The sequence below is a fragment of the Telopea speciosissima genome, chromosome 6 (assembly GCF_018873765.1).
Source record: "Telopea speciosissima isolate NSW1024214 ecotype Mountain lineage chromosome 6, Tspe_v1, whole genome shotgun sequence".
Lineage (NCBI taxonomy): Eukaryota > Viridiplantae > Streptophyta > Magnoliopsida > Proteales > Proteaceae > Telopea > Telopea speciosissima.
This window is the reverse complement of record NC_057921.1, coordinates 38,587,252-38,611,968: the sequence shown is the minus strand read 5'-3', so window position 1 is coordinate 38,611,968 and position 24,717 is coordinate 38,587,252. Positions and strand designations below refer to the sequence as shown.

The 24,717-nt window shown below is 40.7% G+C and overlaps 4 protein-coding genes across 4 annotated transcripts in view; 2 read left to right on the top strand and 2 right to left on the bottom strand.

Moving 5' to 3' along the window:
- Positions 1 to 4,365, top strand: part of LOC122665710 — a 28,773-nt gene extending 24,408 nt beyond the window's left edge. The window contains exons 17-20 of the mRNA XM_043861860.1: positions 1,439 to 1,587; positions 1,680 to 1,765; positions 3,790 to 3,874; positions 4,177 to 4,365. Coding sequence (XP_043717795.1) covers positions 1,439 to 1,587; positions 1,680 to 1,765; positions 3,790 to 3,874; positions 4,177 to 4,365 — 509 coding nt within the window. The remainder of the gene's footprint in view (positions 1 to 1,438; positions 1,588 to 1,679; positions 1,766 to 3,789; positions 3,875 to 4,176) is intronic.
- Positions 1 to 16,635, bottom strand: part of LOC122664649 (lysine histidine transporter-like 6) — a 31,091-nt gene extending 14,456 nt beyond the window's left edge. Inside the window, exon 1 of the mRNA XM_043860567.1 lies at positions 16,631 to 16,635. The gene's annotated coding sequence lies outside the window, so the exon portion shown is untranslated. The remainder of the gene's footprint in view (positions 1 to 16,630) is intronic.
- Positions 11,862 to 12,452, top strand: LOC122665709. The gene has a single exon (XM_043861859.1). It carries the CDS (start codon positions 11,862 to 11,864, stop codon positions 12,450 to 12,452), a length of 591 nt encoding a protein of 196 aa, XP_043717794.1.
- A 924-nt stretch (positions 16,636 to 17,559) lies between the features above and the next one.
- On the bottom strand, positions 17,560 to 23,188 carry LOC122665708 (lysine histidine transporter-like 6). The gene is made up of 4 exons (XM_043861858.1): positions 23,069 to 23,188; positions 18,518 to 18,657; positions 18,040 to 18,423; positions 17,560 to 17,959 (listed from the first exon to the last, which is right to left on the bottom strand). Exons 1-4 carry the CDS (start codon positions 23,186 to 23,188, stop codon positions 17,560 to 17,562), a joined length of 1,044 nt encoding a protein of 347 aa, XP_043717793.1.
- Positions 23,189 to 24,717: the final 1,529 nt, after the last annotated feature.

The following is a 24,717-nucleotide window of genomic DNA, read 5'->3' as shown; positions in this document are numbered from 1 at the left end:
TATATCACTTTGAATTTGGTATTCATAAAGAAACCAGGGAAAAACCTGTTGCAAACTAAAAGAATTTCATAAGTATGAAGGGGAGGGGAGGGGGTGAAAGCAAAATAGAACATTGAAATTACTCATTTAGAATGAAAAAGAAGCCCTACTATATTTTGTAAGTTACCCTATTATATTTCGTAATAAATTATTTTTTTCTCCAAAATTTTATATAGAAAATAGATATTTCAAGCACTCTCGTGCTTTTCTATTGAATTAGAAGTCAGTTACAATAGCTACATCGTTTTTGAAGGACCAAAGCTTTAGGAGTCTAGGCCAACCCTACAGAACTTTATAAATCAACTAAAGATCTTAAAGTAATCTGGTAAAACCGATTGTTGGATGGGTAGTAGAATCCTTGGTATCTCTATCATGAGGTCCTATCTACCATATTGGCCCAACATGCATTTATTGTTTACTTTGTATTTTCTACCATTAAATCAAGCTTGTCAAAATTGATATATCATTTTGCTACTCTTTATATTTGATGTGGTAAAAACATATGGGCTAAAGTTACCATAAGAGTGGAAGGTGATATAGACAACATATCCACAAAATTTTAAGCACTAACTAAAATGACCAAAATTTGTAGGTGGCCCATCTAGAGATTTTTTTTTCTTCAGCCAGGCCCTATTTCTGACACTTGGCATGTCAGATGGGGTCGTAACTTCTGTGGACAAGTGGACTAAGGTCCCTCACTCCTATTCAGAACTGTATTTTGATACATGATGAAATTTATATATTGATGTGAGTAGTATAAAAACAATGTTTTACCTACGCAAAACATGTATATATATAGGGTGTTAGTATCAAAAGCTACAATACTCACTAGTAATGAAGTAATATAGGGCACAAGTTTCTTTCAAAGCCTAGAGTGGAGCTTCCCTCCATGAGCCACCCTTTTTTAGCCACATCCCCTGTCATGTTTATACATTTTCACTTAGCCATTTTCTTCTCTTGCGGAGCCTGCCTACACCATGGCTTTAATTGATAAGTGTGATGTCTTTAGTTTCGTAGTAGTGGCATTCTAAATAATTATGGGAAGGCATCTAGGGGAGCTCATCTCATCTTTAATGTCACTAGTTGGCCAAAAGATACTATTAAGGTACATGTTAGACCCACGCCTCACATTTCCATCAGATCAAAAGGTTGCAAAGGATGTGGTTTCTGTTGTGAGAATAACAATTGCATGTTTACGTAGTCACCCACAATCCCGCCCAACTATTCATTTCCATCAGTTCAAGGTGTTGCCGCATTCATATGAAGCTAAGCACAACATAAGCTGCTATAAATAACATCATTAACATAACTGCATTGCTATCCCTCTCAAACAATCATATCTATACAGGTTGAAGTTTTATGCCTGCATGTAATTTCTTGTTTCCTTGAGAGTGAACAAACTATGATCTGCCATTGATAAGTGGTTTTTATTTCAGATTATTCAATAGTTGCTGGACCGATGAAAAGCTAACAATTGCAACTGGTAGTCCCAACGTTACTATACTTAGACATCCTTTGAAACTGAAGAGCTCTTATGCCAGTGTGAAGGTTATTGAGCTGCTGCTTGTTTCCACCGATTTCCCTTTCATGTTTTATTCCTTTTGATCTTAGTTTTTAGTTATGATATTTGTTTTGCCCAGGCATCTTCAAGGACAAGAGGTTTCTGTGGCGAGCCATTAGCTACTACCTATCACTCGATGTTTCTTGGAACTGTAGACTATCTCTGGTAAAGTTAACTTCTTTGAAAAATTAGTCAAGGTTCTAGATACGTAATTAACTAATGGGTGATTCCTCCAAAACTTTGATGTAGATTGAGAGGGGGGGGGGTGGTTAGAGAGTAAGGAAGAGGACAACATAAGCCTGTCCTGATTTTTTCCCATCGAGCCAGCATACTTGGGCCCATATTTTGATAATATTTAAGCTCACAAATTCAGGCTTTTTTTTTTCTTTTTTTTTTTCTTGTAATCAACCAGCAGAGATATTTGGCAGGTTTTTGGGACCATAGGGCCCTTGCATGGAGAATATTTCTGGGCTGGTTGCTGATTTGAGTGGGGAAGTCTCTTTAAGAAGATTTTAATTAGCTTTAGTTTCTACTTTAGGAGTTATTCAGTTTTTATTTGCTGTAACTAGATTTAGAAAGCAATACAGATTAGGTTTTTATTTTTACCAGATCCTATTTTGTAATGAACCTTCTTCCCCATGCAGGAGGGGGTTTTTTTTGTTTGCTAAAGGTCAGCAATGTGTATGTTAATATGTAAATGAAAGATACATTAGGTGATTACAGGGCATAAATCAGACAATCTATCTCAAAAACTAGGGAGTTCACCTTCGGCATTGCCATCAGCGAACCTCCCTAGTTAGGAGAACTACTGATTGTATGTGAGCAAGGTGTGCCATTGATTCATCGACAGAGGTTGGTATATTTGGACAGTTCAAAGTTCCCTGCTGCACCTTCTGATCTGACTATGGAAAGTTTCTACCCATCCTATGGGTAGATGGTGTCCAGATTCTGGTATAATCGTTCTTTAGCCCTTGTCTGCCTGCAGTTGAAGTTTCTTGCTGATCCAATGATTGGATCACCCTTAGGTTCAGGGACTCTAATTCTGAATCTCTAGTTTCTAATTTGAAACTGCTGGCCTATCTCATTATCTAGTCGTTAACAAAGGCCAAAAATTTGATCGAAGAGGTTATCTTCTCCAGGAACCCTCCCTTCGATTGGAAGGGTTTCCCCATCAGAATTAGTTACTTGCTATTTTGGGATCTCATCTTAATTTCTGGGTTTGGAGTCATTTGAGTTCTATTAACATCCGTGTTTTGGTTTGCGTTAATCAGTGCGGTTGGGCATTCCGTGACTACGTGATATCAGAACTGAGGCTATGTAAGTGTCCTAAAGTGAAGTTGCTAATTTTGTGTTCTGTTGATTCTAGCCATTAGTTTGGACTGATTCTCACTTATGTTGATCTGTTCATGGAGTGATGATTATACTAATATTTTCATGTTATTTTACCATGTGGATGATGAGATATGGTGCTGTTTCTAAATCTGTAACTAATTTCTATGCAGTTCTTTGCTAATAACTGAGAATCCAACCGTTGGACCTTCTTCGTACTTTGATGGATTGAAGTACTGTTAGTTACCTACATCCATGGTTTCCTAAGTTTCCGAGACGAACCCATATGTAATATTGCATCGATCAGGTTTTGACATATTTCGGAAATTTCGATAATTTCGATCAGTTTCGACAACAAAAATATATATATATATATCAAGTTTCAATCAATTTTAACCAATTTCAGCCAGTTTTGACCAGTCCATGACAATGTCAGGGTTTACCCAAAAAAATACCAGATTTTGACCGAAACCTGGGAAATCTCGATTTTGGCCAGGGTCAAAATCAACCTTGAAACCGAGATTTAAAACCTTGCCTACATCTGACCTAAGTTTAAGGTTGATTTGAGCCCTAGTTTGGGAATAATTTCTTTTGGTGGTTAACCTGCTGGTTTTTGACCCTTCTGATTTCTGTGGTAGTAGTGTTGGCTTGAATCCCATCATTTTGGTTAGCTTGAAACCCATCAAACCTTCATCCATCTCGTTTAAACATAAACCATGGAAATTCTTTGTTTCAAAGTGTTGGTGAGTGGACATATTTCTTGGAGCCAACTCCTTGTAGTTAGGACAACTTCTTGTTTGGATTGGATGCTTATCAGCTCACCCTTAAATTGATCTAAGATATGATTTAAATTGTTTCAGGTACACTGAGGGACTCATCCCTACTAGAGTTCTAGACACTCCACCCATTTATATTCTGCGGAAAACAGGTGGCCTTCCCTACAAGGTATGGATGCTTCTTCTTCATGTTGAGAGTACTATAGCAAGTTATTGTTTGGCTGGAGCCAAAATGATGGAAAATATACAAAATTGAACTTAGGCCAACAAAAAGTTTCCACCTAGCAAATGCCCTTTTGGAAAGATTCCATGTCCTTTTTCCCTGCTACTGTACCAGTGAAAATTTTCTTCCATCTTACATCAAATCTTGAAGACTTCACTTTTTCAATGGAATGCATGAGATTAATGCTTTACTTGGAATAAATGTATGAGATGATTCCTTATGGTATTATGGGTTACTGTCCCTTGTAGAGATTGGCCAGCGATCACTTGGCCTTGTTTACCGAGTTTACCTTCACACAAAATAGAAGAGAAGACGAAACCAACACAACAGAAAGAAAGACCACAGAAGCAGATGATGAAACCAAAACAAGAGAAAGAACAACAATACAAGCATCCATATCAGTAATGGATTGTTTCATTCATATCTTAGCAGTCTGAATGAGACAAATATATATACAAGAATCATACAAATCGAGGGAACCCTAGGAGATTACGGTTTCCATACAAGATGAGATTGCATAGGACTCTATATTTTATGTGAGTGGGTTTCCCATAATACACGTGATTGGGTTGCCTTGGATAGGAGATTGAGTTTCAATGGGAAACTCAACCAGAACAGCGTGAAAGGATAATATATATCAATACACCCCCTCAAGGTGGAGGGTCAGCTTTGTGGACCTTCAGCTTGTCATGAAGGAATTGAAAATGATTGGTGGAGAGACCCTTGGTAAGCGCATCCGCGATCTAATCGACTGTGGAAATAAACTGAATAGAGAGCTGGCGATTGGCAACCCATTCTTTGACAAAGTGGAAATCGATCTCAATGTGCTTGGTGTGGAGCATCGGGGGACCCTTGAGAGGGAACCCAATCTCCTTGAAGAGCGCCTCTAACCAAATTAACTCTGCAGACGCACCAGCGAGAGCTTTATACTCAGATTCAGTGGAGTTACGAGCTACAGTCTTCTGCTTGCGAGAGTTCCAGGAGATCAAATTAGGACCCAAAAATATCGCATAGGCTCCCGTGGAGCGATGATCAGACCCACTGCCGGCCCAATCCGCATCAGAAAACGCCTGGAGAGAATGAGCGGAAGAGCGTTGAAGTAGTAGACCATGAGTCACGATACCCCGTAAATAGCAAAGAATGTGTTTGACCATAGCCCGGTGAAAATCAGTAGGGGCATGCATGAACTGGTAGACCCGATTAACAGAGAAAGCCACATCAGGCCGAGTCAGGGTCACATACTGAAGGGCACTCACAATAGACCGGTACCGAGTAGGATCATCCATAAGAGCACCCCGTGAGTCCAATGGGGGAGAAGTAGCCATAGGAGTAGAAATAGGCTTGCAGTCGTGCATACCAGCACGATCAAGCAGATCCTTGATATAGCGGCTCTGACAGAGAAGAACACCCTTCGAATGCTAGAGAACCTCAATGCCCAAGAAAAAGCTAAGAGGGCCAAGATCTTTAATGGAGAACTTGGCTGCCAATTTGGAGATCAGGGCAGTAGTCTGACTCGGGCTGTTACTAGTGATAATGATATCATCAACATAAATGAGAACATAAATCAGTAGTGAATCCTTGCAAAAAATAAAGAGAGATGGGTCTGTGCGAGAAGCCTGAAAGCCCAGCTTAAGTAGGAAACAAGTGAGGCGATGAAACCATGCCCGTGGGGCCTGCTTGAGACCATACAAGGAACGATGCAACCTGTAAACTTGATCAGGTTTAGAGGAGTCCTCAAAACCAGGGGGCTGAACCATGTACACTTCCTCGGAAAGAACACCATGGAGAAAGGCATTGTGCACATCTAACTAACGAATCACCCAACCTTGAGAGATGGCAATAGCAAGAATAGAGCGTATAGTGGTGGGCTTGACCACAGGCTGAAAGTGTCAGTGTAATCCAAGCCCTCTAATTGGTGGAAGCCCTTTGCAACCAACCGAGCCTTGTAGCGCTCAAGAGAACCATCCGCCTTGCACTTTATTCTGTAAACCCACTTGCAACCAACCAAATTCATGTGAGGAGAACGAGGAACCAAAGACCATGTCCCATTAGTAAGTAATGCATTAAACTCATCAGACGTCGTTGCTCACCACTTAGGGAATTTGTGAGCCTGTGAAAAGCAGGTGGGGTCAATATGGGAAGGTGCCGTAGTGGTGGCCAATGTATGGGAGGTGGGAGGGGGAGGGATGGGTTGGGTAGAGTTATAGAGATCCACCAAGTAGTGTATGCGGCTAGGGGGAAGGAGATGGGGATGGGACGTGAGGGGAATCAGCGGGGTTTAAAGGGGGAGAGGGCAGTGCGGGAAGGGGCTGAGGGACTGGCACCATGGGAGGGGTGGAGGGGGCAGGGGAGGGGGGAGGTGTGTGTAGGGGTGGTGTAGGGCCCGTATTGGGTGTGAGTGAGGGAACCCGATTGGGAAGGGAGCCCCAAGGGACCACAGGGGATGGGATCAAAGGGGTAGGGGGATTAAAAGAAGGAGAGTGAAAAGGAAATACCGTCTCATCGAACCGAACGTGGCGAGCTATATACATGCGTTGAGTAGAGAGGTCAAAACAGTGGTAACCTGTGTGGGAGGGACTGTAGCCCAGGAAAACACAAAGTTTAGAGCGAAAATCCAACTTATGAGCATTATATGGACGGAGAAGGGGAAAGCACAAACAACCAAAATGCGTAAGAAGGAGTAATTAGGGCTTTTGTGGGTGATGAGCTGGTAAGGGGAAAAAAAAAACCTGCAACTCATCTTCCCCAAATCGATTGGGGAAGATGAGTTGCAGGTTTCAACCTCTACACAATTTCTTGCTTCTATTCTTGAAATGGGGTAGATTCAGATGAACAATCACCCTTCCGGTAAACTCATCGATTGTTCCTGGGATTCTCATCAACCCCGTAGATTTTTGGGGCTTGGAGGAGTTTTGTTTTTTTCTCTCTTCATCCCACTTCATCTTTGCCTGACAACTTCTTCTCCAACCCTTGGTTTTTGTTCAAGGATCTCTGCTTGGTCTTCAGACTCTAACATAGGGAACTTAAAAAAGAAACCCAGCAATCTCATCCAATTTGGTATGAAGGGATTCCTTTTTAGGTGGAACCTGAGTTCTTATCTGATTTTGGAGAAGAAGATTCATATTTATTTACAAGGCTCATTCTCAACCTTAGCTGTAGCAGACGAGATGGCATGACCAATGGTGTTGGGGCCAGAGGCAACGGAGCCAGCGGCTATGGCGTCCAATTTGTGGAGGGAATTGACTTTGGTGAGAAAAAGGTGCTCTGACAGCCACAAGGGAAATGTAAACCCTAATTGAGAGCATATGTGAAATGGCAAATGTAAACCCTAATTGAGTGCTAAAATAGAACCATGGTGGAACTGTTAAGACATTGGAAGAGCTTCTTGGAAATCTTAAGTGGAAGAAGCTTCAAATTGATTTCTTTTTTCTGAGCAGTAAAGTTAAGAGGAAGAAGGAGTAGCAGTAGCAATAGTAGTAGTAGACACAGGACAGTGGATACCCACCCAACCCCATTTGGCCATTTCCCTTTTCCTGTCATAATTTTAAAGGAAATGACAGGAAAAATAATGGGGTTCTCTACTGGCAACCAAACGGATTCTAATGAAGAGTGACTGTGAGCGTGAAAGATTGTTAGTTATTTTTCTCACCAGATCTCCTAACCATTAAACACCTGTCAGTTCCTTCTCTTGAGATCTGAAAACGATAACATAAATTGAATTCATTTATCTTATCACATTGCCACCCCCTTCATGTGCGTTTAAGTTCCTTTCCTTCATTTTATTTTCTAAAAAAAATTCTGATGAGAATAAAGGCAGACATTGCAAGTCTACAAAGGAGAGTGGACAACAGATTCCATTCCAATGGTTTTTACGATTTTTAGTTAAGAAGACAAAGACGTACGCTCATGTTGGACGGGAATAGAATCCCAATTTGTATGGTCAGTAGTAAGAATTCAGATCCGGCGCGCTGCCCGTAGCAGAGGTTGAAACCTACAACTCATCTTCCCCAATCGATTTGGGGAAGATGAATTGCAGGTTTTTTTTTTTTTTTTTTCCTTTTTTTGCAAGGGTAATTTTGTTAGTTCACCTCTTATTTTTAACACTGTTAGTCATGAACTGACGAAATGGGCTTATTTGTTACCGTTTCCAAACCTCAGGGGGGTATGCAGAATTTTTCAAAACTGGGGGTTAAAATTATCCTTTCGTCAAGCCTCAGGGGTGGTATGTGTAAATTACCCATATTTTATGTGAGTGGGTTTCCAATAATACACGTGATTGGGTTGCCTTGGATAGGAGATTGAGTTTCAATGGGAAGCTCAACCAGAACAGCGTGGAAGGATAATATATATCAATAATCCACAACATCATCCAGAGAAGATGCATGAGGCCATGGATGGACTAGAACAGAAAATAGAGGTCGTTCTAAGGTTGCTGCAGCCAAAGCAAGCACGAATGGTGGATGCAATGTGAAGATACCCATCAATGGCTGTTGTTGTTTTTTTTTTCTTTCACATTGATGAGTCTTTGTATACATGTAGAGTTGAAGATTTCTCAGATAATCCCCCGAGTTCTTCTGGGTCTCAGAATCCATCCCAGCACCATACTGGTTATGGTAACCGAGAAGCCGACTAGATATATAGCATGCTAATTAGTCTAACCGGTTGCTCATAATTTTATGTAGGATGTTAATCCTCGTCCTACACAAAACATAATAAGGATCTAGCCTTGTATTCTTGAATCAAAAACATAAAAAGGGAAACGACGCATAAATTCACCACCATCGGTGAAAACATCCATGACTTGGGTTACACTGGAACTTACCATGATTCTGTCATATCTGAAAGCAAACAATAGAGCTCTAGATTTCTTCCTATTGAACATCTTCAAAGTATGTCAGTATGGGGGACTGACAGATAACCGTTAGAGACAAAGGGAAAACCTAGAGTCCTATATATAGATACTGTGATGCACCCTCTCATCAATGAGTGCGGGATACAGTAAATATTCCCCTAATTAGTAGTGTTGAATCTCATTAATAAAACCAAATCGAGATATATACTTGATATTATTCCCTACATTTTTATACATAAATCCTTCATATAAAAAAGTACAGCATAAGATAGGATCTCTCTTTAGATGTTCTCTAATCTTATGCTACATCTCTTTTTGTTTTTTTGTTTTTTTGACCCAAGATCCGTTATTGGAAGCAAGCATTTCTCAAAGCTTGTCTGTTCCAAAAAGTGAAAGATATGGTTTGCATAAATAGCTGCTATTATTATTCATGAGTAGAAGCCAAATGAGGAGGAGTCAATGATTATATTCCTCAATCCACCAATCACAGACGCAAACGTGATGAATATACCCAAAATTATGCAACCCTGAAAAATGCAACAGAAATTATCTGTGTTAAATTAATATCTTATTAAAGAATTAATCACTTTATTTAGCTCATAAAGGAATAAAGTTGAGGATACAAAAGTAGGGGGGATTTTAGATATCATTTACCCAATTAATTAGCCATGAAACACTGAATCTCTTAGGTTTTTTGATGGCCAGCCACAAAACGCATGGAAGCTGCAACAATTCTCACTATAAATATGGGATTGGTTCGTGGGTGGTGGGGGGAAGCCAAAAATTATGGTTTACTTACAAAATAAGATGTGGGAGCAAAACCGAATCCTCCAAGGAAACCAAGAAGATCACCAAAGAAAGGGAAGGTTACACCAACAAATAGAGTGAAAGCTGAAGAAAAGGGGAAAAAAAAAAAAAAACTGTTAGTTAAATTTGAAGTTAGTGAAATATCACAGTTTAGATCTGATTGGTATCCTTAAAATCTAGCCATTAAGCAGAAGGTGCCAAAATCCTTATAATTTTTCATATTAGGTCACTTACAACCGATGTGAGATATTTGCTTTCATGTGAAACTCAAAGAATAACGTCTCAGTATATTCTTATTTCAAGAACATAGAAATTTGAAAAATAAAAAATAAAAAAAATTCTTATTACCAACGTAAATGCTTCGAATGACGAGTCGGAGTGCAACTCCCGGAGGGAAGTGGAATTGTTTCATTATTATCTTTTCAAGCATGTCGAACACTGGCATGGCATAGACCTGCAGAGATTTTTTCATTAATACCTACTAATATATTTTCTAATACACAATTAGAAAAAGATTACTTACTACCAAAATATATAATAATAATCTGTGGAGATGTCAAGACATTAAATCTTATATATTCCTCTTCACTAGTACGATATGTCTGGTTAAAGTAAAATCAAATAGGCTTGGGCTTCAACTCACTTCTTTTCTCCACAATAGGAATCAATTTCTTATCCTTAGATGATTAAAAACTTAAAAACATATCTGGAACAAAGTGGTAAAGTGCCTATTATTATAAAAAGCAGTCATGTGACAACATTCTATATGTTTTAGTTTGTGAATAATATTGGGACCAAAAGCAAAAAGCCATTAAATTTTTTGGGTAACGAAAAGAGTTACTAGTAATTAACCCAAAAGCTTGAGCTTCAGGGTGGAGGAGGCCATTCGCAAGGCTATATGTCCAACAATCACACATTATCAATGTATGATTAAAACCTTGTTAGGTACTTGAGATTAAAACCCCTTCCATTTCTAGCCATGAAGTGCAGTGTTAGATATTTGATCGATACACCAAAAGCTCCAGAACTAACGGAATGGGTTAAATTAAGCCCTTTAACCTATCACATACTAGGTTGGCACAATCTAGTACTCATACACTAGATTGAGCCTCATTAGGCATATAATAGACCACCACGCTTCTGCAGCCGTCGTCCTCGGTGGCTCTCACTTTAATAGTAGGTAGCCCTTTTCAAGTGGCTCTACTCTGCTCTAGGGTTTTTGCTTGGTGGTAGGTAACATGGTTTTAGTGCACGGCTATCGGTAACCTGCAACACCGATACGATATCGATACACTATCGGCCTGGATCGGTTGTATCAAACAACTTTGCCCTTGATTCTCCTTTAAAAATGAGTTTTTTTTTATACTTTTACCCCTTATCCGTACCGTGCTACTGGTATAGTATCGGTATCGATGACCAGCAAAACTAGTATGTATCGCCCGGCACGGGTGATACGACATCGATACCTCAAATCATAGGTAGGTAGCCCTTTCTTGACGGCTTTCACCCTACTCCAGGTAGCCCTCTCCTAGGTAGTCCTTTTCATGACAAGAACCTGTGACGTGGTGCCCGGTTTTGGTACCAAATGTTAGGTAATTTATCGATACTTCAAAGCTTTAAAACAGATGGAACATGTTAAATCAAGCTCTTTAACCTATCTCATACAAAGTTGCCCCAATCTAACACACATACACTAAATGAAGCCCCATTAGGCACATAACATGCATTCACAGCATCAGTCACTCTACGAGGTGCTTGGAACTTAGAATACTCTTACAACACAATTCTCAATAGGCTTTTTCTCCAAGGAATAGTAATTCCATGTAGTTATGTAGGTATCACCTTGGAACTCTTTTCATCCTCAAATGACTCCACAACATTTTGTAGAAAAACTAAAAAGATCTTTTTCCTTCTCCTTTCCTGATTAATAAAAAGTGCATGCAAGTGCATAAATAATGACTTAAGGCTTTTAAGTACCCACCTTAATGAAAAGAATGTCTGCAGCGGAGAGTAGGATTTTTCATGAAGGGCTGGATCTTGAAAGGTCCCTGGGGTTCCCGGCGATTCAACCTCAGCCTCAGGAGGTGGTGGCCCCTAGGAGGACATTTGCGGCAGTGGTGAAACCTCGGCTGCCGGAGTTAGCAAGCCTGCCAGCGCCGATCAGGGATGGTAATCTCACGAGGATCAAAATCCCGTAGTCTGCCTACATCGTACAACTGGAAAAGCTGAAGTTTGCTTGCTCTTCTGGGGAGGGTTAACTTTCGGTTTACAACGATGGTTAGGGTTCGCGAGGTGACAAAGGCTTGGGCGCTGAAGGACAAGGTACACTTGAAGTCCATTGGTAAGGGTTTCATTATATTCAGGTTCAGTAATGCTGAGGACATGACCGCAGTTTGGAAGCGAGGTCCGCTTCACGTGGATGGCCAAACACTGAGATTACAGCAATGGAGAAAGGACTTTCAGGTCCATGAACAGTCCATTACTCACAGGCTAATATGGGTTCGTTTCCCAAATTTACCTCAAGAATACTGGCACGATGAGATTCTATTATCTATTACGAAGGCAGTGGGGCAGCCGGTTGCCATTGATCAACGAACAAAGGACACGCACTACGGTCACTTTTTGAGAGTGTGTGTCGATGTTGATGACTTCATCACGTGGGTGGAGGAAGTCTTTGTTGAAAGGGAGCAGGAGGGCTCGTCTGAGCTGTTCGTCTTCAAGCAGCAGGTAATTTTTGAGGAGCCCTTGTCTTGGTGTGCTGGTTGTCCTCGATATGGGCATAAGGCGGAGGTCTGCCCGGGGAAGAAGAGGGTGGAGGCCCCTGCAGATCCATCTCCAGGCGCTAACTACATTGATCCCCCTTGACAGAATTTCAGGGGTAGTAGACGGTAAGATTCCCCAGCAAGAGGGACGATGATTGAAAGAGTCATAGGTTTTTTGGATGGTGAAAGGTTGGTGGGCCAGGGTAGCACACGTGTGCCTGTTTTGGCTGATTTGGGGGAGGCAAATCAAGGGGATCTTGGCCAAGTGCAAGGGGAAGAGTCCCACTCGAACTCTATATCTCGAGTATGTGACTCTTTCCATCTCAACAACGTAATTGAATTGGTTACTGGCACCATGCGAGATGTGGGCCCAAACTTGGCGGTTGAGCATGATGCGGTGGGTGTGGACTCCTCCAAGTTGGCCAAATCTGTGGCGTTGGATTACTCTCATGATCCAAGTCTGGTGAATGCGGTTGGGGCGACCAATGGAGCAGAGCACCGGGTGGATCTCCTGCAGGAAGGTGGGTCCCTGGAAGTGGTGCTATCACCAATCTCAGTTGAAAGTCATAACAATGGCAGAATGGCTATTGTCACACACAATGGATCGAGTAGTCTGGGATTTGGTCATGCCAAGGCCGATGAAGTGCCATTCGTTAAGGTGACTCGGCGTCGGCAAGGGAGGGAGAGGCATATCCAAAAATCTAATATTGTCTCAGGCTCACGTCATCGCGGACACAGAACCAGGGAGGTCAACTTGGTCGATGAAGGCTTGCTTAGAAATCAGAGAGAGAGTCCTATTGAACAACGCTCTGTCACCCCATCCGATCATTAATAATGAAGTGCCTCTTCTGGAATGTAAGAGGTATTGGGAACCTGCGGGCTCGCGCTCACCTACGGTTCCTCTTGAAGGAAGTTGTGCCTGATTTTCTTTGTTTAGCAGAACCAAAAATTGGGGTCGAGAATTGCCCTTTACAATTTTTTGCAAGGCTTGGACTGCATGCAGAGGTTATCAGTAACAGGCGTGAAGCAGGGTTACCAAATATCTAGTTTCTATGGAGGTTTGGTTTTCCACGGCCAATGGTTATCATGGACTCTGAGCAGCACATCTCCCTACAGGTGGAGTTGCAGGGAATTAAAAGTGTTATCTCGGTGATTCATGCTAGTTGCTTTCGAGCGAATCGGCGCCAATTGTGGTGTGATTTGGCCTCCATTGCGGGTGTGTCTTGCTCATGGTTGGTCATTGGGGACTTCAACGCTTATTTGTTTGCATTAGATAAACGGGGTCCGGGTCGTTTCATTTTGGGCTCGGCAGAGGACTTTGCAGCAATGGTAGATACGGCTTCTCTTTTGCAGATTCCTTCCACGGGCAGCAAGTTCACTAAGTCAAACAACCGACGTGTGGGTAATGTTCGAGCAGTACTAGACCGCAGTTTCTGCAATGAGGCTTGGTGGAATCAATATGAGGGGTGTGTGCAATAGGTTTTGGTCAGGGGGTCATCAGACCACTCCCCGTTAGTGATCTCTTGAGCTAAGGCGCCACGCCCTGCTAATGCACCATTCCGGATGCAGCGTTTTTGGTCCGAGCACTAGGGATTTCACAGTTTTGTGCAGCACTCTTGGGCTGAACCTATTCGGGGTACTCCACTCTTTGTGGTGGCAGGAAAACTAAAAAGACTTAAAGGTCCTTTGCTGGAATGGGCGCGCAAGGAGTTCCCCCACATTGATCTTGAAGTTTCTCGTACAAGGGAGGGTCTTGAAGCAATTCAGGCTTCCTTGGAGCATGAAGGATTCTCTGATGAGCTATTTGAAAGTGAGCTACAAGCTGGAAGAAAGTATGATCAGGCAATCCTACTGCAGGAGAAGTTATGGAGCGAGAAGGCCAGAGATAAGCGGGTTAAGCAGGGTGACCGATGCTCAAAATACTTCCATATGTCTGCAAAGATGAGAAGGGTTAGAAATACCATTCGAGAATTAAAAAAAGATGATGGAGTGGTTCTGTCGAACTTGAGCGCCATTGGAGGTTGTATGGCTTCGCACTTTGAGAATTTTTTCAAAAGAGGAGCTACTACTAGGAAAGAGAGTCTGCTTTCTACAATACCGAAGGTGGTTGCTAATGAAGACAATGAGATGCTTGCTAGGATCCCCTCTCAAGAGGAAATTAAAGCTGCAGTGTTTGAACTGGACCTCTAGTGCCCCTGGACCAGATGGGTTTCCAGGCACCTTTTTCAGAGTCTATTGGGACATAGTCGGAACAGATGTTTGTAAGGGACTCCAAAACTTTTTTTGGGAAGGAGTAGTCACAAGGGGCATCAACTGCAACTTCCTAAGCTTGGTACCAAAGGTGGAAAATGCAAATAAAGTGGGGCAGTTTCGCCCAATTTATTTGGGGAATTTCTATTTAAGTTGATTCCTAAAATCATGGCAACTCACTTGTCCAAGATTTTGTATAAGCTGATCTCCCCAAAGCAAGGAGCTTTCTAGAAAGGTAAAGTGATTTTTGAAAGCATTGGAGTGGCGTCAGAACTTGCCAACATCATGTCTTTGAAATGCAGGGGTGGTGGGTTAGGCATGAAGCTGGACATACAAAAGGCTTTTGATTCACTTGACTGGGCTTCCTATTTGACGTCCTAAGGGCCTTTGGTTTCTCTCAGTTATGGATCTTGTGGGTGCAACAAATTTTGGTTTCTAGTAAGATCTCTATCTTAATAAATGGAGGACCAGTGGGTTTTTTTGGTATGGAAAGGGGGTTAAGGCAGGGAGATCCCCTATCTCCGCCCTTGTTTATTCTCTCTGAAGAAGTCCTTTGTAGTGGTCTTACAGCGTTGCTCAGAAGGGGAGAAATCTCAGCTCTTCCAGGCCCGCTGTAGGTAGAAACTCCATCCCATCTCCTTTATGCTGATGACCTTTTTATCTTCATGAAAGCAGATTTTAAAAGCGTTAAGCAGGTCAAGCAGTTCTTAGAGGACTATGGATCCTACTCGGGTCAGGTGATAAACCTTGCAAAAAGCAAGGTTTTTTTGGGTAGAATTTCAACGGCCAGAAAGCAGCGGCTAACTACAGCCCTTCAAATTCCTGTCTGTAAGCTACCTACCCGGTATTTGGGAGTGGATCTGGTGCATGGAAGAGTGAAAAGATAGCTGCTCCTACCTTTGATAGATAAATTTAAACGAAGATTGTCGGCTTGGAAAGGGCGCCTTCTGTCCATGGCAGGGCGGGTGGAATTGGTGAGATCAATGTTGTGTAGCATACCAATCCATAATTTCTCGGTTTACCTGTGGCCAGCATCTATTATAGACCTCATGGAAAGATGGATCAGTAACTTCATCTGGATGGGGGAAGCAGAAAAATCCAAGGCAATTACTGTTTGTTGGGACCATCTCTGTAAGCCAAAGAAGGAAGGGAGTCTAGGGATTCGTCGTCTTAGGGATTTAAACCTGGCCCTGATTGCAAAGTTGGCATGGTCAATTAAAATGGAGAATTCAAACTTTGCTAGATTTTTGAGAGGGAGGTTCTTGAAAAAGGATGGCACCCCTAAGAGTGCAATTGGATCATCTATAGTGCTTCCTGGGATTCGAAGAGTTTGGGATTTTGTTCAATCTGCAGAATGGTGGGTAGTTGGTGATGGATCATCCATTCGGTTCTGGTATGACAAATGGGTGGGAGAGCACAATGTTGAAGATTTGTTGAAGCCTAGCCGGATCCCACTCAACCTTACTGCAACAGTTTCTGATTTTTTAGAGGGAGATCATTGGGAATTCCCTAATGTCACGGCTCCGGCGATGCAAGCAGTATTTGAAAAGATCAAGAAACTGGGCATCACGGCTACAGCAAGAGAGGACCTTCGGGTTTGGGCACATACAAAAACAGGGAGCTTTACAGTGAAGTCTGCTTGGACTGGCCTGAGAATGAAGGCAGCTCCACCGGAGTGGTGTTGGGCAATATGGCAGTGAGAGTTGCACCCTCGCAGCGCTTTGTTTGGGTGGAGGATGGTGAATGGTGCTCTCCCAACAGACGAAAAAGTAAGACACAGATCGGTGCCCATTGTATCTAGATGTGAGCTCTGCCACGCGGCATGTGATACAAGTCACCACATATTTCTAGACTGGCATTTTTCAGTCCAGGTGTGGCGTGAAATCCTCTCCTATTTTAATGAAACTTGGCCTGGGTTCCCTTCGATTGAGCTTCTCTTTTCCTGGTGGCGAAGGAAGGCGAAGCGTGTCCCATTAAGCAGAGTTTGGCGGATACTTCTCATTGTAGGTTGTCAACAAATTTGGTTAGAACGCAACAAAAGAAGATTCGACAACCGAGGAGGAGCACCGATGCATGTGGTGAAATGCTGCTTGCAAGAAGTTACTGATTGCTCACGAATCAGTGCAGTCCGTGTGAAATTAGTAGATGAACTCGTCATGGCAAAAAAGTTCCAAGTAGCAATTGCAAGACCGCCAGCCAATTCTATTTTAGAAGTAAAATGGCGTCCTCCACCCCTAGGCTGGACTAAATTGAATATTGATGGCTCGTCCTTTGGAAATCCAGGTTTGTCAGGAGCAGGAGGGATTTTCAGAAATCACACATGCCATCCAATCAGGTGCTTCGCAACATTCCAAGGTGTGGAAACTAATTTTAATGCAGAAATGGCAGCCTTTTTTGAAGGAATCAAAGAAGCTAAGGAGCTGCAAGTCTGTAGATTGTGGGTGGAATGTGATTCTGCCTCGGTGGTCTCCTCAATACTATCAAGCACATACCCATGGTGCTTCTTGCAGCAGTGGTGGGCAGCATCCGGATTCTTATGCTCCATTCAGTGGCGCATCACTCACTGTTTCAGGGAGGTAAACACTGCAGCGGATGCACTCGCCAAAAGAGCAGCATCTCAACAAGAATCCTTCGTTTGGACCAATGCCCCTTCTTTCATCGCTCAGGCAATCGAATGGGAAGCTTCAGGTCGACCCTATTATAGATTCTAGCCAGTTTTGGGGTAGAATGAGTTCTTTCATGGTTTGTATTAGGGATGGGAATGGCCAGATTTGGCTTCGGTTTGCTATCTCCCTCTTGATGTAACTTCCTTATACTTCTTATAATACATACATTGCTGAACTTTACAAAAAAAAAAAAGTACACACCTTAATTAATTTTAAAGTTCTAATTCAATCTAATTAGCAGTTTGTACCTATACTTCATAGTAATTTGTATGTAGTAGTGAGAAGAAAGAGATGTCAAACCTGGTAACTACCGATAACATGAATGACCACCATGAAATTAGCAGAAGCAATTAGCCACTCTGGCTGCCTAAGTGCAATTAGTAGATTATCTTCAACATCTCTTCCAAAAGTATAATAACCAATAAGAGCTGTAGGGAAATAGCAAATTGCTGTAATAAAATAAGCCAAAACTGCACCCCTCCACATTGGAATCTTTGATGGTTTCTCAGGTGTTGAAGGAATTGTTGCTTGAATCTCAAGAACAATAGCATGACCTGCAAATGCAAATGCGATCTGTCCCAGTGCATTAAACACACGAAACATATAATCTACAGGATTGGTTTTCTTGTATCCATAGCTCACATTCTCTATTGGTTTTCTCATTAAACAACCAACCCAAGATATTGTAGAATAACTGCAATTAAGTCAAGTAAGCAAACAATTAGTATCAATAGAAAGAAATTTATGTTAAAAAGACTATTATTTAGGGATAACCTCAGTGACATGACGGCGGCGGCTAAGGAAACTCCGGCGACGGAATTAAAATTAGGGAGTTGAGATAATAGGAAATGGATGGAACCAAAGACGCAAATCCAGTAAGATTGTCTAATTCTAGTACAATTAGTGCAAGCAATCTCCATGAACTTCTTTAAGCATCTTCCCCCAGTGACCATATACACAATGTCACACCCTACTTGAACTATGAGTTGCTGTGGAAGAACAATCCATGGACCAAGTTTAGGACCGAAAGCATGTCGACTGAGTTCATAGTATCGATCGAATCGAGTTCCCGGAACACATTCATGTAGTTGTATCATCTGCCATATTGTGTATAAGGTGATGCACCATGATAATATTAGTACTATTGTTCCTGGTCCCCTACACAAAAGATAGGAAAAAGGGTTTTTGTAATTCTCTTACATTGACATAATTAATTAGAAAGCAATAAGCAATCATAATTTAAGTACCATACCATCCTAAGTAGGCCATGGCATAAGGCAAGCTAAGAACACCTGCACCAACAATGCCTGTGACAGTGTGGAAAGTTGAGTACCACCATTTGGCGCGACGAGGGGGACCTTCTTTCTTCCATTCTTCCTCATAACTTACTTCCTGCAAGAGAAGAGCTGCTTCATTAATTCATCCATATATAAAATTCTTGATGGGTTTGAATGAAATCTCACCTTTGAAGGAGTTGTTGATGGAAGCATCTCTGTATCCCAAAAAAAAGATAACACTCTTCAATGTTTGGAAATTCAGTGTATCTTCATGTATTTGTATTACAATTGTTGGAATAAAGGAAGAAAATTAAAGAGATTCTTGATTCTAAATATCTGAAGCACTGTTAATGGTCTGGAGGAAGTTTGTCCACATGTATGGTTTATGGTAGATGATCATAGATGATCATAGAACTCACCAACCTCTGTTGTGCTTTCCCCATCAGTACTTTGTATGAGAAAGTTTGGAGGGGGGAGGGGGTTATCTGTAATTACAGATATTGAACTAATGATGGGACGTTTATTTGGTTGGTGTCTATCTTAAATCATTATCTCCACAAAGTTTTTTTTATTAATTTATATCTCCACAAAGTTTATTTAGCAATATTATTGGTTACTTGGTTATAATGGAGAGGGGAAGATGCTTACTTTTGGAAGCTCGTGGGGTCTTGTCCTTTGATCTACTCCTTGCATTCACTCCCTTAGTACCGTTACTCCTGTACCTTTGCATCTTGGGGGAGGCTAAAAGCCAAAAGGCAATATATGGGTAAGGGAAAGCAACTTCCACCTCAAAAAGATGTAAGTGTGAGCTAATGATACCATAACATGTTGAAGTAAGAGTGTCAAAATGGAATCGAAACCAAATATTGGAACAGGAACCGATTGTTTATGATCGAATTGCACTAAATCGTAGAAAAATGATCCGATTTTGATTTCATAGGTGCTCTTTCTGGTTCGGTTTTGATTTGCACCGTAAAAACCGATAGTTCTAAACCGAATAGGAACCAGAAAAATCAAATAGAAATAGGTACCTCTCAATTGAATACTAGTCCATGCATCAATTGGGTTAATTAATAAAATAATGATTAATTTAATAAGCTAAAATTTTTGCTTCATACTTGAAACATAAAATAAGTAAAATGTCTTGGGACTACCTATATATAATATATGTGTTCAAAGTACTGATTGAAAATGATGGGTCGTGTTAAAATGGATTAATAAAACCCTACCTATTAATGGAATAAATAGTTTATTTATCATGTGAAAGTGGAGAGGAGATAAAAGGAAAAACTTGGAACATGAATATTATGGTGTACTATTCTTTACGTGCTTTTAACTTATCATTCCTATTTACCCAAAAAAAAAAAAAACTTATCATTCCTCACTTCAAGGGTACACAATCATAAAACATCTTCTCTCTTCTATTGTTATAACATAAAAACTCAGAATCAATGATCTTATATACTATAATGGGAATATATGCAAGATATGATAGAATTCCCCTCACGTACCTTTATGTATTAGTTTATAATACACTATATCTACTGTCCTCAACAGGACTTCAACTATTTTTCTATTGTTCTCTGGATCAAACTGGACCCCTACACGACATTTCAATAACATTGGCATCTCTTTAATACTCTTGGAATAGTGGGAATGGTCTTCCACCATAAAAATTTAACTAAATTTATCTATTTAGCCCTTCTTAGGCATCTAGGCAACACTGGCTGACTCATCAGTTGAACCAATAGCCCAAATTGGAAAAACCTAACCCAAACCTAGGGTTTTTACTACATTTTTTTACATAATTTTGTGGAAACTCATCCACCTTCTATGAAACTAGTCTTAATATAAACAATACAAGGAAACTTTCTAATGGATCAATTAGCTACTAAATCCTAAGGAATCAAAAAGAAACCTAGGGCTTCCCTTTTAAACTGAAAAATCCCTCTTTGAATCTGCTTTGAGCGCAACTTCAATCCAAGGCACGTTTCTATCGATCATACCACAATCCTAAGGCTCCAAAATCAACTCTTCTTCCTTAATTTCTCTGTTCCTCTTTCTTCTCTCTTCAATTCTCTCTTTTCGGACTCAGAAATGGGCCAGAAATCGCACCTAAAGTGCCTGTCTCTCCGCAACCGGTCGACCGGTATGAGCAATCGGTTGGACCTGTTGCTTAACCAACCCTCTTCTGTGTCAACCAGTTGGATAACTGTATCCAACTGTTGGAGAATCTCCAACCAGATGTCAGAGCCGGTTGGTCACAGTGGCTACTTCTCGGAATTCCTCTAGTCGACCTTTGCTAGCTGTTTTGGCCGTATCTCAGCCGATACACATGAAAATGACCTCATTCTTTACTTTTGAAATCTGACTCGATTATCTACGTTTCTCACGTTTTGAATTTTTCCAAATTTTGACTCGAAAGTCCTCTAAAATTCATGTGAAGTCAATACTTTACCTGCAACAATGCAATCTCCCTTCTTTTCTCTTTGTTATGGAACGCCGATAGGGTCTACACTCTACATAGGGTAATTCTAACTTATTTAATTCTTGTAAATGATGAAAATCCATCTTTACCTTTACTTTTCAAATCTCCTCTGTTGAACTGACCCGAACCAAAATCTGTCAAAACGAACCAGCCTATGCTTGATCACCAATAAAACTCAAAATTAAATGATTTTCTGGGGATAGGATATCACACTAGAATACACTAAACATTGTCTATAAATAAGTAATCTAGCATAAGCTGTGATCACAACAAACCAACCATTCCCATCCATGGCCTCTGTTTGCACTCCGACTTTGTTGTTATTGTTCTTTCCAATTGTTGCAGTATTTCTTTGCCTTATTTTATTCGTCACTTCCTCTGTATTTGGTAGTAGAGTAGAGGTCCTGTCTCAGTTGTCGTTTGAAGCAAAGGCTCTCTTCAAATAGCAGAATAAGGATTTTGTCTCAGTTGTCAAGTGAAGCAAAGGCTCTCTTCAAATAGAAAGCCAGCCTCCAAAGCTATTTTGTTGTTGCTCTCTGTTCTTGGAAGTAGTTTGATATAACTTGCAACAAAGTTGGAAGCGTGGTTGAGATTAGCCTGGTATTGATTTCTCATGAAAAAGGAAAATCTTGAGATCATTAACAAAAATAATTATATAAATAACTTGGGAACATATTAAATACAGAAATAAAAGTTTATTTAATTTTCAGTCAAAACATGATTGAAAATATTTTACCTTCATCTCACTAGTCCCTTGTATTTTCATATATTTTTACTTCAATGCTCAACTACTAATTCAAGTACTTTTCATAGTTGGAAAATCGGATTTTGATGGGGCCGAGTTGCCTAAGTCAAGTCAACATTTTGGAAAACCTGGTTAAGAGTTGTGTAGATTAGGTCATGGTAAAAAATGACGAGACTCTGTCTTAAATCGTTTGAGTCAAATACGACCCAGATATTACCCGAGTCATGACAGACATGGCGAGTTTAGTCTTTTTTTTTTTTTTTTTTTTTTTTTTAAAAACCACAAAGACGATTCACTTAGAAATTGAGTTGAATAAAATAGTAAATATGTATTCTAAAATAGTAAGAAAACCTCAACTCCTCATCTCCCTTCTATTGTTCGATCAATGGTATAAACTAAAAAATGCATTGATATGTGATTCCTTGATTTTTTTTTTCCTAATTTCCATATTTTTTCTGTATGTTTTTATTTTACTTATTATACATATTTATTGCATTTAAAATATAAAAAAAAAAATTGACTCGCTTTGACTGGGTTTGACAAGGCGGAATCACCAGGTTTGTCCTAAAAGACAAATCGAGTCAGAGAACCTGATTTTCTACTAGTGATACTTTCAGCTAAAACACTGAAAGATTTCCTTTGTAAGTTTTTTTTTTTTTTTTTCTATTTTTAATATGAGGTATGCAGGGTTAAGCCTGACCAGCCTATGGTATATTTCTCTCTGTCTGTACTCGGGCAGACGACGTCCACCAAAGACGATGTTCAGCGATCTTACACCACACTTAGTTTATCCTCCTCAGTCCAACATTATATATCTCTCAAAGTCTTGCTGCTACAAAACAAAGGTATAAAAGACATGTTTAAACGTAGAAAATGGAAGAAGACCAAAATTATTATAATTGAAGCAAAACAAGAAAGTTCCCCCCCCGTGACGCATAGGATTTTTCTCCTCTCCATTTCTCAATCTGTTATTTCTTATTATTTCCAACCTGAGAGTGTGACACGTGGCACAACCAAATCCAATGGTCTACATTTGAATTCCTCAATTTAACTAAGAGTTAACCTTGGTTGGTGTAACCCAGGGACTAACCAGGGTTGGTAACCAAACCCACTCTTAAACCGTGGTTAACACAAATTCAAACTCACTTGCCCCATCTCTTTCTCTCTCTCCTATTTGCCTCATTCACGCGATCGCTCAACCCTAACGGAGCACTCTTACGCCTCAGCATTTTTCAGGCAACGATGCACCCTCATCTTGCCATTGCAACTTTAGGTGACGGAACACTCGTACACCTCTGCTTTTTCAGTCGATGGCACACCCTCATCTTGCCATTGCATCTTCAGGCGACGGAGCACTCTGGCGCACCCTCTTCTTGCCGCTGCAACTTTAGGCAATGGAGCACTCTTATGCATCTGCGTTTTTAGGTGACGGCGCACCCTCATCTTGCCGCTGCAACTTCAAGCGATGGAGCACTCTTACGCATTTGCCAAAACCATCTCCCAAAACCACCAGAAATACTACTACTACGACTACTACGGCTTCATCATCATGCAAGTGGTTTGGCATAACTTGCAACAAAGTTGGAAGTGTGGTTGAGTTAACCTTCCGGAAATAGAGCTGCAAGGTACGCTTGACAATTTCACCTCTCTTCCTTTCCTAATCTCCTCCGTCTTAATCTCAGCCTCAATCAACTCACAAGACCCATACCTAAGCATGTTGGTAGTCTCTCCAAACCCACCTCGATCTCAGCATTAATAATCTTTCCAGCATTCTACCTCCCACCTTGGGTAATTTAAGTAGCCTGCTCTTGTTACGCCTCCATTGCAATGAAATCAGTGGCATGAAACCATTAGAGATAGGAAATATGAAAAATCTAGTTGAATTGTCAATAGGATGGAACAGATTGACTGGTATGATTCCCCCTATCTTGGCTAATTTAAGCAACATTCGCATTCTATACCTGCATGCCAATGAACTCGGTGGTCCATACCAATAGAACTAGGAAATCTAGATAATCCGATTGACTTGTCACTACACAGCAACAAACTCATTGGTTCCATCCCGTATTCTCTGGCTAATTTAAGTAAACTAGAGAAGCTCCATTTGTATGAGAATCAATTATCTGCTCCGCTGCCTTAAAAAATAGGAGAGATGGAAAATTTGGTTGAGTTGGCGCTATATCAAAATGAACTCAGCGGTCCAATCCCTCACTCTCTGGTTAATTTAAGTAGACTAGAGGCGCTCTGTTTGTTTAATAATCAATTATCTGGTCCCATACCTCAAGATTTAGGTAGCCAAACATCCATTGTAATAATCACATTGTCTGACAACCTCTTATCTGGAAGCTTACCACAACAAATATACCAAGGACTATCACTTCGAATATTAATGGTTGACAACAATAGTCTCATGGGTCCTATTCCGGACTTGAGAAATTGCACAATTCTGAGTAGAGTTCGACTTGAAAACAACCTATTTTTAGGAAATATAACCGACAGTTTTGGTGTACATCCACATCTTTATTACATTGATATGAGTCACAACAAACTATATGGAGAACTATCACCAAATTAGGGAGAATGTAAAAATTTGTTAGTGCTAAAGATTTCTAGAAACAATATTAGTGGGAATATACCATCTGAGGTTGGTCAGTTAACTCGACTTGGACAAATTGACCTTTCTTTCAACAAACTTGTTGGAGAAATACCAAAGGAACTCGGTAGCTTATCCAGTTTGCTCAACTTGTATTTAAATGACAACTAGATTTCAGGGCATGTACCAGTGGAAATCAGCAAATTTATCAATTTGGAGCATCTAGACCTATCATCAAACAGGCTAACTGGATCAATTCCTACACAAATTGGTTAGTGCTCGAAACTGTTGTCATTAAATTTGAGTTGCAATTCATTGAATGGAAGCATTCCATCTCAAATTGGTGATC

Bases quoted from the DNA above. Each gene is read 5' to 3' on its own strand.
- LOC122665709 (XM_043861859.1), top strand. From the start codon at position 11,862: ATGGTTAGGGTTCGCGAGGTGACAAAGGCTTGGGCGCTGAAGGACAAG.
- LOC122665708 (XM_043861858.1), bottom strand. From the start codon at position 23,188: ATGCATAAGAGTGCTCCATTGCCTAAAGTTGCAGCGGCAAGAAGAGGG. The intron at 18,424-18,517 runs GTATGGTACTTA...TCTTTTGTGTAG, and splicing joins GCCATGGCCTACTTAGGATG to GGGACCAGGAACAATAGTAC. The intron at 17,960-18,039 runs GTTATCCCTAAA...ACTTAATTGCAG, and splicing joins GCCGCCGTCATGTCACTGAG to TTATTCTACAATATCTTGGG.